The 16914-nt window shown below is 42.9% G+C and overlaps 1 protein-coding gene across 1 annotated transcript in view; it reads right to left on the bottom strand.

Annotated features, from left to right (window-relative positions):
- Positions 1–431: 431 nt before the first annotated feature.
- Positions 432–16914, bottom strand: part of eeig1b (estrogen-induced osteoclastogenesis regulator 1b) — a 34590-nt gene continuing 18107 nt past the window's right edge. Inside the window, exons 4-12 of the mRNA XM_084442698.1 lie at positions 15919–15948; positions 7011–7127; positions 6588–6634; positions 6105–6259; positions 5907–6011; positions 5198–5399; positions 4779–4900; positions 4506–4575; positions 432–4272 (exon numbers count right to left, since the gene is read on the bottom strand). Coding sequence (XP_084298824.1) covers positions 4227–4272; positions 4506–4575; positions 4779–4900; positions 5198–5399; positions 5907–6011; positions 6105–6259; positions 6588–6634; positions 7011–7127; positions 15919–15948 — 894 coding nt within the window. The 3' untranslated portion in view covers positions 432–4226. The remainder of the gene's footprint in view (positions 4273–4505; positions 4576–4778; positions 4901–5197; positions 5400–5906; positions 6012–6104; positions 6260–6587; positions 6635–7010; positions 7128–15918; positions 15949–16914) is intronic.

Genomic DNA, 16914 nt, shown 5'->3' with positions numbered 1-16914 from the left:
GAAGAGTCTCATATATATTATTAAGTAAAAACTAACAAATTATTAAATGCAAACATGCTCTAGTGAAATTAAATTGGTCACTAAGGTCGCATCACCAGGATCTCTAATTTGTCAACATAATCTTCGTCGGTTCTTAGCGAAGGCATGTGAACCCCTTAGAATGTTGAACATTTTCCATCCAACTTTTGTGCAGTTGGTGCAGTTTACTCCTTGTCATCTCGGTTTTGTATTTGTACACACCTAAAAGTTTGGGAGCTTGGCTGCTTTCTAGCCCCTGGTTGCACGCGCATCTCTGTGACGATGGCGCACATAAACCAGTCTATATTGATATTTGCCAATAGCCAATAGTGATGGCCGGAGGCCATCATTTCAAAAAGTGAGTTCAAGAGAGTTCAAGATTCCCACCAGCTTTATTTTCCCCAGTACACTTTTTCAATAGACATTTACCGTACAATCAATAGGAAACATTCAAATACAGTATGTGTACAAATATAATTCCAACTCTTCACACCTCACTGCTCCAATTCATCTTAAGAGCAAAATAAAAGATGAGGATAAGAAAACTTAAGTAAACTGCCTTTAATGCGTGTGTAAAATAAATATCTCAAAATAATTCTGGAAAATAAGAAAAATAGAGCTATTTCAATAGTGTTCTATTGATACAATTAGCTAACTTTTTATTTTTTACAATAATAATCTGTCTAATATATTTATCAATATTCTTATCAGAGTAAGATTATCTGGGTGAAAGTCTGTGAGAGTTGTGTGCATAGATTCAATCCCTTTACGTAGACATACAGAAAAGATAAACAATTGAAATCAATAAAATGTTTAGTAAAGTTAGTTGTCCATACTGTATCTATGTGCTGTTATCATGAACGTCAAGGTTTCACATGGGGCCGTAGCAGTATATATAGCCTAGTATATTCCGTTTGCAGAATCTCTACACTGCTGCTATTATATATTTGAAACTGCTGGTTCTGGTAGATTCCCCACCAGACCTCTGTTGTGATTGAAATTCATACAGTAAATCCAAAATGTGTTTCAAAGGTTTGGAGATGTGCACCTTTGTCTGAGAACATCTGGTGATCACTAGGATAGTCACCTGATGTCCAATTACAGTAAGGTTCTCTACTAGACACAGTAGAGGTGATATCGGGGTGATTTGATGAGAAGATCTAACACATCATTCATATTTCATATAATAATTTAAATTCATGACACCAGAACCCAGATTTTCAACATTTAGCTTGTTTTAGAAGGCTGCTTAGCTGTCTTGCTAGTGGACAGTATGAGACATGGATTTTTGCATCAAAACCAAAAAAAGGTAAAAAATTACCTCTAATTGTTTGTTTCACTCACAACATGAATCTGGTAGTCAACACAGATTGTACAAAGTGCCTGGAATAGTCAGAAATGTCAGGATCCTTTTGCTACACTCCCAAGTACAAAAGCGAGCTAAATGTTGAAATATTGGAGAGACCATTTAAGATATAAAGCTACTCTTTTTTTGTTAGAAAGTCACAGGTTACAGACTATCAAGTATGTAGAAAAATCGAACATAAAATTTCAAAATACACAAGCCCTCTTATAGAAAACAGTAGAGAGGAACTACCAATGACTGAATCTTTAGTGTGTGAATACAGTACAGTACTGTACGGTTGAGACCATAAACTACAGTATCTATTCCGTTAACTTTGAAGCTCAATGCCATAAATTTTGCCATATACTGTAAGAGCACGATTTTCCAATACATTTCCATTGCATACAAAAATGTAAACCAGCCTGCTGGTTTGAAAATATAGAAACATATAGAAAGTTTTATGCAGAATAACTGATCATCTGTAAGGATTCACACGAAGAAAAAGTGTAACATAGACAAAAAGGAAAGATAGTTATTTCACTGTAAAAGAAGCTCGTGTTTTACAGATGGCCTACATCACACACTGCTACAACAGAGGTGAAGGGTCCTTGTATGATCAGTTTGACATCAAAATAATTGGATGTCTAGTTTTCCCCATGCATGTTAATGCAATTAAAAGGATTTTAAGCTTATGCATTCAATGAAAAACACGTTTAGAACAGTAAAAGTGTCTGTTTTGTTTTTAGCAGGTAAGAGGTCAAGAGAATGAGACAAAGAGTCAAATTATTTTAGCATTAAATTGGTCCTACATACAGTATTTACTTAAATCTGTCACAGCTTTTATAAAACAGAAACAATGTTGGCCAATTATCATACATATACCAGCTCAAAATCCTTTGTCTACTGCTGTGTAGGTTTTGACTTTGAAAAGGCCCAAAATTAGATAAGACTCAAAGATAGAAATGAAAGACAGAAAAGCTGCTATTGCAAAAAGCTGCTATTGCACAGAGGAATTTGCCCCAATTCCCTTAAGAACCCACAAAAGACAGACAAAGATCTAAAACACAGCTTCTGCAAATGACCCATTTTCCTGATTTGAACTTTCAGGTCAAATTAAATAGCATTGGGGAAGTCAGCCAGCTAACTTTAGAAAATAATTCTAAAACATTTTTTTGCTAATCTCATAAAATTGTCAGACATTCTGAATATTGTCTTCAGAAATGTGGATACCTGACAGGCTTCCGACAACATTAAGTACTTGTATGCCCCATCCTTAGAATGGAGTTGAATTCACTGACCTCAAACTGAACTGTGATGAAAAACAGTACCGCAAAATTATCCACACATTTCTACCGAGACAGGCACATGACTAAGACAGAAACACCCCGTCTCTTGTTCGAGAAAATATATAAAAAGGAGTTTAGACAGCCTTTATTTTACTTCCATAGTCACCAAACCAGCTGGTGAGATTAAGACTGGCGTCTCATATGAAGGACTTCAGTCTGACTCAAGGATGAAATCAAGAGCCAAGACTAGGTCTAGACTTCACCTGTGCAAGGTGATGACAGAGGATTGTTAACCATCCAGTATGTAGTGTATGTATGCTTACATATGGCCAGCCATATGTGTTCCACTTTGTCTCTGCTATATGTATTTACTGTAGATATAACAGGGTGTGACATCTTAAGCTTGGGGTTCTTTTAGCTACACAGTTAACTTGACTCCAGGTCAAGTATTATATTTGGGAGCCTTGGGGTTTGTGGGATTGTAGGTGACCTCACACTGAACAGTGTGCATGTAAGTTTCACTCCTGGCACCTTTTCATGTATCCATTTAGTATTAGTGGTTTGTTATCATGTCTTTCTTGACTTCAAGCACTGCCCTGAATTGAATCGATACAGTATTTGTTTTACGAGGGCTGCGTTCAAATTCAGCGAATAGGGATTAACGTTTTTGGCGAACATGTTTTTGAACTTTGAACGATTACATTTGAACGGCGAACCCTTCTGTGATCAACGATGATTTTGTGGATGATATATTTTGGATGTATTCCCGCTAGTACAACCTCATTTAACATTAGTTAGAAGTAAAAGGGCCTCCGGTATTCAATTCATTCATTCAATCATACAATTACATTTCCCTCAGTCCAGCATCTATTTTTGTTCACTGCAAACTACCTTTTCAGACCGTTCACTTATGTTTGCAAATGTTTGCGGTACAAAGCTAACTGAATTTTTTTTAAAATAGTTTGCAAACGTTCGTGAACCTTTGCCATGTTCGCTGAATTTGAACGCACCACTGATGATACCTATCGCTGTTATACACACCGAATACATAACTGTGGTACAAAATGAATAGAAAATAACCACAGTTTAAACCTTTATGTTCCTCATCACTGGTGTGTGATGAGGCAGCTTAACCTATGCAAGGATCTTTTCTTGCTGTAATTCAGTGTTGCACTACAATTCCCATGATGCAGTGGTTTTCTAGTTCTCTTTCAAGTAGTTTACACAAACCTATCTCCAATCAAAGGACACATATATAAAAGCTTCTTGACTCATGGATTAGTTATAAGTTACACCTCCCACCACCTTTAAGTAAATATCTTAGTTGAATATAATATCAAAGGGTTAAATCTGTCGTATAGTGGACATGGACGACAGCTATATGTGCAGCAGACACATTCATAATCACACAACCACATAACAGTTGGACATAACCATGTTCAGCAGACAAGTCTTTAGTGTGTCTTGTGTTTCTCCTCCACCAGCGGAGAGAGAGAGCCGGATGGACAGATGGAATGAAGAAGAGATGGAATGACGGAGAGAGGGAGGCGGAGAGCTGTGTGACAGCATCAACGGCACTAGTGGCTCTCGATCACCACTGGCTCAAAGACCCCAGCTGTCACCCTTGAGGAAGCGGGAAGAAGGAAATGTTGTCATATACTCTCACACCTGTTAGAACATCAGAAAGTCAACACTTGCGTCTTCACTTTGTACTGCTCTGTACTGAACACATTTTAGAACCTACACATCAAAACCTACGCATGCACACACACGCACGCGCATACACACACACACACACACACACACACACACACACACACACGCACGCACACACATATCAACATAACCAGACTAACCTGTTTCCTAGCTGTACCCCACTGAGGGCTGTGGTCCCATCCCTGCTGACAAACAGTCTCAAGTTGCTGTCTGTGAGTGGCAGAGAAGAGAGAAGGACAAGGGTAAGAAAACAGAGAGAGAGAGAGAGAGAGAGAGAGAGAGAAATGCGCAGTGGGAGAGGTGAAGAACAAGGTGAGAGAATGTGATCACCGATCAACACAATCCACATTATTTATCTCTCAGTATTCTAATAATGAACCTATCCTCTACAGACCAATATGCTTCCCACTCACCTTCATTGTTGCTGACGTCAGCGAAGTTCTGGCTCTGCAGGATCTTCTCCACGATGTCGTCTGCGTCGATGCGCGTGTCGTCCACCCAGGTGGGTTGACTCTCCACAGAGTCCTTCTTCCGCCTGTCAGGGTTAACAGCACCTATGAGCTTCTTAGGCCATCGTACTTGGTAGCTATGATGCAGTATACATCTAATGTATGGTTCTTCTCATACTGGCTGAGCCAAATATAGGATGCCTCTTTTAAGAATGAAGAAAACACACAACAAAAAAAGTTTATGACAAAGAGTATGCATAAAGGGGTGTGTGTAGGGGTATTGGGTGAGACAGTCATACATGACTGTCCATGTGTAGAGGTGAGTGTGTTCATACATGTGTGTACGCTGGCACGCCCAAGCGTGCGTATATGTCCATCCTTACCTCGAGGGTCTGTTTGAGAGCAGGACTGGGCGCGGGGGTCTCGGCGGCCTCTCCGGTTTGCTGGCCGGCTCGCTCTGGGGTTCGGAGGAGGGGTACTGAGTCGGGGTGGACACCCCCCCGGAGGTGCTGCTGCTGGTGGAGGTGTTTCGGCGGTGGGTCAGATCGGTCAGGCTGGAGGAGTGAGAGTGCTCCGTACTGTAGCCTAGGTGGGCAGAGCAGGACATGCGGTCAGGGAGGACTCCTGTGGATTCAGTGAAGTTTGATCGCCCCCAAAATGGTCATTACTAGCTGATTATAAGCTACACAGGAAACATCCGTGAACACGCGTACCAATCTATTTCATCGACACTACACTATACGCAGAAATGACACACGGTTTGCCCACTCACACAAACCCATACCGTACATATTACAGTTTATCTGCCAATTATGTGAAGCACAATACAAATAGCTAATAAAGTCTTTGCTCTGACTCAGATGTGTGAGTGTGTGTGTGTGTGTGTGTGTGTGTAGGCATGGTGCCCTTTCTTACACATGTTCTACGTCAAACTCAACATTGTTAATCCATAACCTCACTTCCACACACCCCTTCACATCTATCACTCAAAGTAAGTCCAGGCCTTATGAGCCGATTCGAGTCAGTAAACTCTGAGAAAGTTGAAGCCCTGACTTGTGTAAGGATGTGAAAATAAATAGGTAGAAAAATGACCTGATATTTTGCTCTGCTGGCTGGCGTAGCTGGAATTGCGTGAGTGTCCCGTGTGGAAGACCTCGTCTGGGCTGGACATGCTGGGCTCCAGCTCCTCAGGCAGGCCTGGAGAGAGACAGAGAGCGGTCCTGTCTGGTGAGACCTTGAGGTGACGACTATGAGACCTTTAATCATCAGAGCAGCATATTCCTCTCATACCAGAGTGGAGAGGAGCGGGTCTGGGTTTGAGTGGCCGTCCCGTGGTGATGCCCCCTGCTGGCAGGGGGTTGGCGTCGGTGCCCTCGCCCTTACAGTCCAGCTGCAGGAAGGGGTCCTGGCCAGGGATGGAGATGGACTTGGCCGTGCTGGGGGGCCTACCGGTCAAAGGTCAAATACAATTAATTTTATTTCAACTCCTTTTTCATCAATGGTACTTGTTAGACAGGCATTGTTGTTCACTAGGAAGTAAATGGAGATTAATTCTAACAAAAGGTGCAAATTGTAGTGTTTTAATTTATCAATATGTGTAAAGGAATACTAAAATTAAACATCACATACATCGAAACATGTAAGCAAAAAGGAAACAAAAAGGAAAACTTTCTTTGGATGAGAACAATTCAAGCATCAAGCAGACATTCCCTTTTAGGCTGTTACTCATGGTCAGGAGATGGCGCCATAGAGTAAGTGTGGAAAGAAACTCACGTTTTAAAGCAAGGGTCCCCAGACAGGAGAGTCATACCAATCGTAACCTGAAAATATGAAATATTAGCTGTCACCACTGCCACGTTCCACTGTACTTTGTTAGACCACAACAATATAACAGAATCTATCACAGTATTGTAAGCAGAACTTCTAACTTTGCATGGAAATATGAATAAATGCAATATATAGTCCTATGGTTCAAATCAAATCAAATTGTATTTGTATAGCACATTCATACACAGAGGCAACACAATGCACTTTACTGAGAGGGTTGAACTACAATTTATATAGAAAACCAGTAGAGTTAGAAGTAAGCTGAAAGAGAAGCTAATTATTTGTATCAATTACAGATCCTATTGTAGTGAGAGAGGAGAGAGGGATTGTTTGTGTGTGTGTGTGTGTGTGTGTGTGTGTGTTCCCTACTTTGAGGATAGAGTTGTCCTGGCGAGTGTTCTTAGTGTCGTAACCTTCGAGGATACAGCAGCGCACAGCGGAGCCTGAGCCAGCAAACTCCGCCATGTTGAGGTCAGCAAAGCCCAGCTGGAGGGAGGGAGAGAGAGGGAGAGAGGAAGTGAAAGAGAAAGAGAGACAAAGACAGAGTGAGAGCAAGAGAGAGAGGGAAAGAGAGAACATTTTTTGAAAAATGTATCAGAGAAAAATCTAATCTTAGGCCACAACCTGACACAACCTGTAGTACATACACAAATATTCAGTTGTTGAGTTATGTATGTTCGCTCAATTTCATTGCTTTATACAGTATATGTCACATGGCGGACCTTGGTCAAAATACTATCTGAAATACAGCTGCAAGTGGCAATGAGATGGGGTCCTACGAACTGAAGGAGTCAGATGATATTATTACGGTAACAAAATCCCCAAAACTGCACAAATTACTCTACTCAAATGTCCGGCATGGTAAAATAATCAGAATCAGAATCAGTTTATTTCCATTATATTTTCTGCAACATACTAGGAATTTGCTTTCAGACGAGGTGCATAATATTGACACAACATTGGACAGGGTGTAGGGACGAGACAGGACAGTGCAGAGACAGGACTGTACAAAATGCTAGTGCAAAAATGGGATAAGCTGAGAGAGAAGAACAATATACAAAAGTAGTGTGGTCAATGTATATATGTGTGTGTGGCGTGATGTGTGAGTGCGGTGCGTCCTTTACAAACAATCAGGTCATGTGCACGTGTGTGCACGTGTACAGTATGTGTGTGTGTGTGTGTGTGTGTGTGTGTGTGTGTGTGTGTGGCGTGATATGCGAGTGTGGTACATCCTATACAGAACATTCAGGTCAAGTGCTTTGTTGAAGAGGCTGGTGGCCGTGGGGAAGAAGCTGCTTCTGTGTTGTGCAGACGGGGTCTTAATGGACCGCAGCCTCCTGCCTGAGGGGAGGGGCACAAAGGGATTACGTCTGGGGTGGGAGGGGTCGGCTGCAATCGTCCCGGCCGCCTTCAGGGTCCTGGAGCTGTGCAGGATCAGGAGGGAGGGCTGGTTGGACCAGGAGGGAGGGCAGGTTGGACCAGGAGGGAGGGCTGTTTTGCAGCCGATCACCTTCTCGGCGGATCGGATGACGCGCTGCAGTCTGGCTCTGTCTTTGGCTGTAGCGGCGGAGTACCAGATGGTAAATGGAGGAGGTGAGGATGGACTCAATGATGGAGGTGTAGAAGAGTATAATTTCCTTTGGTAACCCGAATTTCTTCAGCTGCCTCAAGAAGTACATCCTCTGCTGTGCCGTCTTCACGAGGGAGCTGGTGTTTAGTTCCCATTTGAGGTACCTGGAGAGAGCGGCGCCCAGGAAGCAGGAGTCGTCGACAGTGGACACTGGGGTGTCATTCAGTGTGATGGGGGGAGGGGGGCTGGTTTCTTCCTAAAGTCTACAATCATATCTTCTCTTGAGAGCGTTGAGCTCCAAGTTGTTTTGGCCGCACCAGGACAGCAGCTGGTCGATCTCCCACCTGTAGGTGGACTCGTCTCCCTTGGAGATGAGTCCGATGACGGTGGTGTCGTCCGCAAACTTCAGGAGCTTGACAGACTGGTGGCTGGAGGTGCAGCTGTAGGTGTACAAGGAGAAGAGTAGGGGGGAAAGGATGCAGCCCTGGTTGGAGCCGTTGCTGATGGTCTGAGATGTTTACCCAGCTTCTGAGTCCAGTTTTGTCTGACCCAGTAGTTGTCTAGTGCTGTAATTGGTTGATGTGTAGCGGAGTCTCCTCCACTCTTCCCTCCGGACGATCCATTCTAGCATCAACCCTGTAGGAATGCATGACTTTTGGTCTACAAAATGCTACACGTGTCCTTGAGTCGCATCCTTCGGGAGGTGTCCGGGGGTACCGTCAGTCAGTATTGGGACAGCATACTGTATGCTATGAAATGCATAACAGCCGCATAACTGTCATGCATATTCATATTCATGGAGGAATCGAGTCAGTAGTGATCGAGGGGAGTTGAACATTTTCAATGAATGAGAATCGAGTCTCCTTCTACTTCCCTTCCAACCCCCTCCCTCCTATCAGGAACACAGATATGCCATAACATACAGTAATGACATAACCCTAAATATTCATAAATAAACTGTATACTAAATATTTTTCTGTTCATTTCATCTATGACGAGCGCTCTCAATATTTAAGTGAAAGAGATACTGTCATTTCGACAGAAGGCTTTCCAGGATTACACTGAATTAGATCATTCAAATGAGGAATGTGATACTTGGACGATGGCTGCAGCACCACTGAGCACAGATCCAAGTGTTGTCAGCTTTCACAGGAATTTCAACACAGAGCATTTCAAAGTTGCCTGTGGCTAAAATGTGTTGCTGTTTCGCTAGCTACAAAGAGCCCATTTGAAGTCATGTGGCCATCCCTCACACACACGGACATGAGTGACGAGCTTACACAAAACCACATCGGACACTTGAACCAGAGTGAAACTCAAATATTGTTTCCTTTCAAGGGCTTTGTACCATTAAACAGACCAACTAAAATGTATTTGTATAAAAACACTTAAAAACACTTGTGGTGCTCAGAGAGACACATCCGCTCATGAATGCATTTGGTGGCTCTGTGCGTGCGCACACGCAAGTAAGCAGGACATGTTTGCTATTGCTGCATTTGTTAGGTCTTTCCTTCCTTAGAGCTTTATGCCAGTCCTGCTTCAATTCCCCCTATTGACAATGAATGGGGGCAATTTTTGGCTCCCCCAGTCTAAAAAATGAATGGAGGTGAATGGCCGGCCATGTTTGGGCAGCTTGTGGACCCACCCCCTGATTCCAATCCACTCCAAAATTGAAAGGGGGTTCTAAATTGGCCCATACTACGCCTCTCCAGAGTTTCATGAAAAGCGGTCTGATAGTTTTTGCATATTCCTAGTCCAAAAAATGAATGGAGGTGAATGGTCGGCCCGGCCGTGTTTGGGCGGCTCGTGTCCGCCACGTGATTCAGATCTACTCCAAAATTTAAGAGTTCTATGTTGGACCATGCTACACCCCTCCTCCAAGTTTCAGGAAAATCGGTCTTGTAGTTTTTGCGTAAACCCACACACGCCACCGAAAACATTACTTCTCGACCTGCGCTGTTGTTATAATTATACCCAACCCCTATATCTATGACAAAATCTCCTCTCATTGTTTTCACACCACATGATTCAGGTTCAGTGACCGCAGCCCCCGACATGATTGGTCAGTGATCACAGCCCTCAACATTATTGGTCAGTGACCACAGGCCTCAACATTATTGGTCAGTGACCACAGGCCTCAACATGGAGTAAAGAGGAATAAGGTTGAAGGTGTTGGGAAGGTTGCTGGGAGCCTAGTCTTAACGCCAGACCCATGAGAGTTCTTTCGCTGATACACTACGTAAGCTACACTAACTACGTTAGCCTACTGCATGCTGCAGATCTCTGGGACACTTCATGCAAAAATCTGGTGCTCAAATCCTGGCAATTCATTGGTTTCGCAGGAATTCCTGCGACACCAATCAGAAACGACTTTCGCAATCAGGCGTTCCCACCCATAGATTTTCCCTGCCCATCTAACCTTGGCTAGCGTCTCTCATTCGCTGCTACGACCTGTCACTCTTTCAATTTTCGATACGTCCTCAGAACACCAGCTTGGGCGGCGAAGTGGCACAGACTCTATTATGTAGTATGGGGAGCCCAGCGATTCAACATAATATTTGAGTCTGGAGAGAGTCTAATGGGAGTCTTACTCAATGGATGTAGGTTTTGGGGATAAGCCTTGTCATTCATTTATTACTGCCCAATCAGTGGTGACGGAATATTTTGTCAGTCCAATCAGATTCAATTTAGATTACGTGAAACAACAACCTAGCAACTGCTCCCCAAAGACCAATCCCCGAATGGTAATGAGTCCAGCCAGACCTTTCTCCAGCGCTGGAACAGCGTAAATTAAGTGTAGAGGTCTGGCTATGCAAGACTATGTTGCTGGTAACTTGAGCCAACAGCCATCCATAAAACCATGATGAGACATACTGTAAAAGGTCATAAGCATGTCATAAATGCTGATGTATGTGGGTGTTGTGACACTAGCAGGTTGTCACATTTTTGGTCTCTCACATATTACATGCATGCAGATATGTGCCAAATCTCGACAGCCAGCTGGAGGGAGCTGACAAATCTAAACTTATCATATCGTACTGTACCCGTCAACAGAACAGAACCAGTGACTACTAGGAGATAAGCCACAGAGAGAGATGAGGTAGGCTCAACGCCAGGTTGAGAAATGATAAAGACACTCGGATGCTCAGGGGCAGATGTTCAGTACGTGCTGATGTTCAGTACGTGCTGTACGTTTGCGAGGACTGCATAAACAGAAGAATAAGAAGAATGCTGATGGAAATAAATAGCATTAGCTGTTGGGTTGCAGGTCGGTTTTGAGATCTGTAGGTACTGCTATTTAGCTCGCCGGCTAATCATGTGTGCACAACTAACGTTAGCTAGCATTATCTAGCTAGCAGGATAGTTACCCAGATGTACCTAATATAAATTACATGTTTCACAATAGCTACATGAATTAACAAAATATATAGCTATCTGTCTCCATCTGTGTGTGTGTGTGTGTGTGTGTGTGTGTGTCCATAAAAAACGTGGATATGGTTAGGCTATGTGTTGGCTGGGTTACGCGCTAAGCGATCACACCTGCTTTTCAAAGGCAGAGAAATTTCTCCGCAAGATAGACGTGCGCTTTACCTCGCAGTTTACCCCGCAGTTTCCATACAGACAACAGAATACTAATCAGTCTCTCCTTCCGCATAAGCCCCCCCCCCCCTTTAGTGTGCGTTACTCACACTATCCCCCCTCGACTTTCCCATGATTGCATACATACGCACGAGTAGGAAAAGTGCAACTTGCCCTTCTGTTGCCCTGCACCAGGTTTGATCCGTGTGGGGCCTTTTTGTACCATACCATGTTTTCAGGTGCATGTTGAGACAAAATTAAGCTAACAATGAGTGCTTACATACATCTGCTACTTAGTGTTCTCTATTAGCTTTGTAGCAGAAGTTAGGCAGCCTAGAGGGTGGCTTAACTCTCAGAAGTCTAGCTACTCCCCAGCTCATTGTTGCAACAATGGAGACAACCATCTTGCTCACGGCTGATCTGTTGTTTCTCTAGATACCAGCAAAAAGGGCTATCATGGTTACATTTAAGATGGCTATTCAGGGCTATTCAAACTTTGGTCTCGTCAGCTATGTATATAACCACCAGACTGTATACTAAAACTCTCCTGCACCAACTCAAGTGATACTGCACCAAGTCGTATAGTTCCATTCTACAATAAGTACTTCTTGTAGAATGTGTTTTTGCCTCTCATTTACATTCAAACACTACAATAGGCTCTTTGCACAAGCTCCACTACTTCCTGAAATTCTACAGGCATCCTTATTTCCTGTCCTATACTATTGGATGGAAGTGATTAATCAGGTGTGCGGCACACCTGATCACACCTGATTAATCACTTCCATCCAATGGTATAGGACAGGAAATAAATATGCCTGTAGAATTTCAGGAAGTAGTGGAGCTTGTGCAAAGAGCCTATACGTAAACTCATACTAAAATGTGCAGATAGTTATCATAATGTTACTACGTTATCATACTGGAACTGTCAGGTACTTTATCCTGTAATAGTCTGGGCAGCATCGTTGATACTGTAGCTGGGCAGAAAGTGAACAAGACCGGCTGTGATATTAGGAGGAAGCAGAGCTGTGCAGAATAGAGAGAAAAAAAGTCTTTCCTCTTGCCCGCTGAGTCAAACACATACTGGGCCAAAGAGGTCAAAACCTTCAGTGTCCCAATGGCACATCCTCTCATTCTACCCCGACCCGACCGCACCCCCCCCCCCCGCCCCCCCCTCCTCCCTGCAGAGTCAGCAGCCATTCCGGCGCAGTGCCTTCTTCCCGGATAGATCAGCAAATATGCAGGAAAAGAGAAAGGACAGGGAAGCTATCTGAATGATAACATCCGCTGAGCTTCAAAAACACACACGTAACACTCAATATGATAACACACACACACGCACACACACACGCTCAGAAATATAAACAACCTCACTTCCCATTCTCATCTGTGACCATGGCCTCATAGGCAGACATGTGTACGGATACTGTAGACCTCAAAGGGGGGTTGAGCCCCTGCAGATTTGGCCTCCTACAGTAAAGAGAAATGTCCTTTTTCTGTATTTTTAGGGGTCGCTACACTAGTATCAAGTCCTGTAGGCTATCTTACCAGATAATTATTTGAGCACAAGAAGTGATTTTTTCGATGTTGTGTCTAAGCTTATCTTTCATAGCCATTTCAAGGATAATTTTGTCTGTTTTAGACTAAGCGCTACATTTTATTTATTTATTTATCTATTTACAATGAATTAACATCTGCAAATATGAAGAATGCCCCAGAGAAGTCCATAGGCTACAAGATATGCTTTATTTATTTCAGCAATTGTGCATCATTGTCTTACAGTACGTGTCTATGCCTCATTTGTTTGGCTTGCTCTATATCCACTCCTGATGCTACTAAATATGACAGTTTGTTTACAGTTAACTTCCTACAGCAGTACTGTATCTTCACTTCAGAACTGCTGAAGCTCTTTCTATGTTTGGATTTGACCATTGTTTCCAATTTCGTTTGGCCATTCAAGTTCTGTCATGTGCACTCAGGCCTGCCGTGTTATACCCATTTCTGGGGCTGTCGGGGTGCTTACCTACGATGTGCTACTTCGGGAGAACACGCACATGCTTTCAATTTACGAAACAATGGGATTCATCCTCATGAGAAGGCAGGTGCGAACAAATTCTGCGATGTACGAACACGTCATGAATCAGATGGAGGCTTTTCTTAGAACCTTTTTAGAACCTGCGGAACCGGCTGGATGTATGGAAGACAGATGATTGGAGACTTCGCTGTCAAGCTCGTCTGAGGACGACCTAATGATTTGATGAACAATGATTTAGGAACAAATTTACAAAGGGAATTTAGGAAGATACTAGTGAATGAGGCCTAATGTTCTTATGTCAGCATGTAGAACAGTAATTTAAACATGTGTATTACAAAAATGATGTTATTGTCTGCACTACTGTATTATGTCAGTCATTCCTCACAACCCATAGAGCATGAATACCTGTTCACCTGGTGGTGCTACCTGCAGTGCTACCGTACGCTTGGCTCAGTGTTTTTGGTTCAAGCTTTAAGGCTGGGCCATCCATAAAAAAATAGAAGAATTTAAAAACAACAACATTTAGGAAAATCACTGGCTTTAACCTAACCCAACCCAAACTAACCCCACCCAATCCAGCCTTACTGACATTATGTGGAAGCTGGTGTAGAGGTAACAATGCCCTGCTAGCCAATCACAGACTGCCTGCCTGTCCTAGCGCCCCTCTGAGCCTTCACCCCTCCTCGTCTCCCTCAGACAGGCCTCTCGTTGTCTCCCACCCGATTAAACTGGGGGGGGGGGGTATTAGATCGACACGTGTACTTTAGTTTGTTCGATCATTCATTCGTTCGTCTGTCACACATGTAACACAGGCCACTGCCGGTGCCACTGCACCGTTCATTTTTCCACTGCCAAGTATATTTTGCTTTGTGCATTAAAAACTATACTTGGTGTCTCGGTGAAGTAGTCTACTCTACTTAGGAGCCTGTCTTCTTTGTAAATCCACAGAGTTCAAAGCTTGAGGTGTTTAGTGGCTCTTTTTGTGCGTGTTATACTTGTTATATTTCACAACATAGATCAGATTACTCTTATTTACTGTAGGTAGTTCAATCATGTTGGATAAATCAGAAATATGAGTATGGCATATCATGCCATTAGGTGGGGAGTCTGTGGGGTTTAGTCATAGGATGAATCACAGCCGTCTCTACTGAACTGTACTTCCGTGACTGTAGCTTGGACACGTGCCTAGATGCTCTCACTTCTGACGCCAGGAGCCTGTCTGGACATCTTGGGCGCACGCAGGCTGAGCCCAGCTCTGTGAAACTCCTGGATCGAGCTCTGGAGCTCCACATTCATTGGCTGAGATTGTGCTTTGAGCAACGCAGTCTGGACGCAACAGGCGCCTCTCAGAGCGAGAATCAAGACGAATGAGACATAAAGTTCAGAAGTTACGTAACTATCATACCACACCGCATTCTTTCATGTACTGTAGCTGGAAACTGTTGGTCATTCCTTAAATGCATGAACAGCAAACGTGTCTCAGTAAGAGTATAGTCTATTATATTTATGGACTCGTCTACTTTCTGAATCCACAGAGTTCAGAGTTGAGGTGTTTAGTAGCTGGGAATAAAACTAACTGCAGCACATTGCATTTGTGCCAGACAATTAAGGAGAGTCATTTGTGAGGTTTCCTGGATTTCCAGAATTGAAATAAAGTTCTCAGGGGCCCTTTTCACACAGATTTCAGAGCTCCATGAGTGAAATACACATAAAACGAATAACACTTAAAAGAACATAAAATGAATAACACTTAAAACATTTACCTCATGTTCATGAAGAAAATAATGTAAGAATGAGCAAGCTTTCTCTCTGTTTTGTCACATGGCAGGTCAAACTACCACTCCGACTGAGCTGGTTTCCTCATAAGATTTACACAACAGTGTTTCACATTACTGGGGCTTTAAAGAGCTCTGTGTCAGCTCACTGTGAGGACTGACCTGAGGTGACCGCAGTTTACAAGAAGGTCCGACAAGAAAGCTAAATGGTAGTTTGAGGTTGTCAAGAGAAAAAAAAAAGCAGAAATAGGGATTGTTGCGTGTCTGGTAGTGTGTCTGGTAGTATAAATAAAGGTACTGACGTGATGTCAAAACTCTTACCTTTGAAAATGTCTTTCCTCCCTTTAGCTCCTGAAATGAAATAAAATAGACATAAAAACCTGTTAATTATGTGCTCCACATGAGATAGTTCACCCTCAAATCATAAAATGTTTCACAAATCACAGTAACGCACTAATAACAATTTAAGGTGTTACATTTTCAGCTCTGACAAACTGATAATGGCCGGGTTTCCCGATAAAGAACCTTCTTAAGGAACCCTTCTTAAGCAACCCTTTGCATGGGAGTTAAGAAGTACTTTGGAGTTAAGTGCTTCTTAACACGTTCGGGAAACCCGCCCAATGGCCGTGTTTCCCAAATAAGAACGTTCTTAAGGAGTTACTGTAAGAAGGCTCCAAAGAAGAGGTGAGCTAAGACGGAGCCTTAAGATAAGAGTGTTTCCCAGACGCGTTCTTAGTGCCCTTCTTAAGACAGCGCTAAAGGAGGCCGTTAAGAAACGTCTTAACCGGAGCTGTCCACCATCTCGGTGCTGAAAACAAATCAATCGATGCCAGGGTAATCGATTGTTCCACATAATTACGTGCTCCCAAAAGAAATGTTGATGTAACAGGTGGCGTCCTACTCACCCCGTCAATAAAATAAGGCTACAAATGAACACACAGGGAAATGAGGCACCTGAACGTGATTATAATACTAAATGTGAGCTGAATCCACACATCTCCCATTCCCCTGTTGTTCTGCCTACCTGTTCTATGTATAATAACATTGTCCCATTAATTTGCAATGTGTATGTAATGTGCTAAACAAATTAAATAGCCTTGATCGCATTGCCCATTACAAATATGAAACATCTGTGACAGGCCTACTGTAGTTCCCCCACAAAAGTGCCATTACGCACTTAGCAGAATGTCTGAAAACACCAACTGACGCAAATAATGTCCAATAACCCGGATACAAATCAGAAAAATAAGTCAATGAAAACATAAAATGATATAAAGCATTAAATGATGTTGTGACCCCAACAAACATAATGGGGAA

This window comes from Borostomias antarcticus, assembly GCF_949987555.1.
Source record: "Borostomias antarcticus genome assembly, chromosome: 8".
Classification (NCBI taxonomy): Eukaryota; Metazoa; Chordata; class Actinopteri; order Stomiiformes; family Stomiidae; genus Borostomias; species Borostomias antarcticus.
Note: the sequence above shows the minus strand (reverse complement) of the source record. Positions and strands in the feature narration are given on the sequence as shown.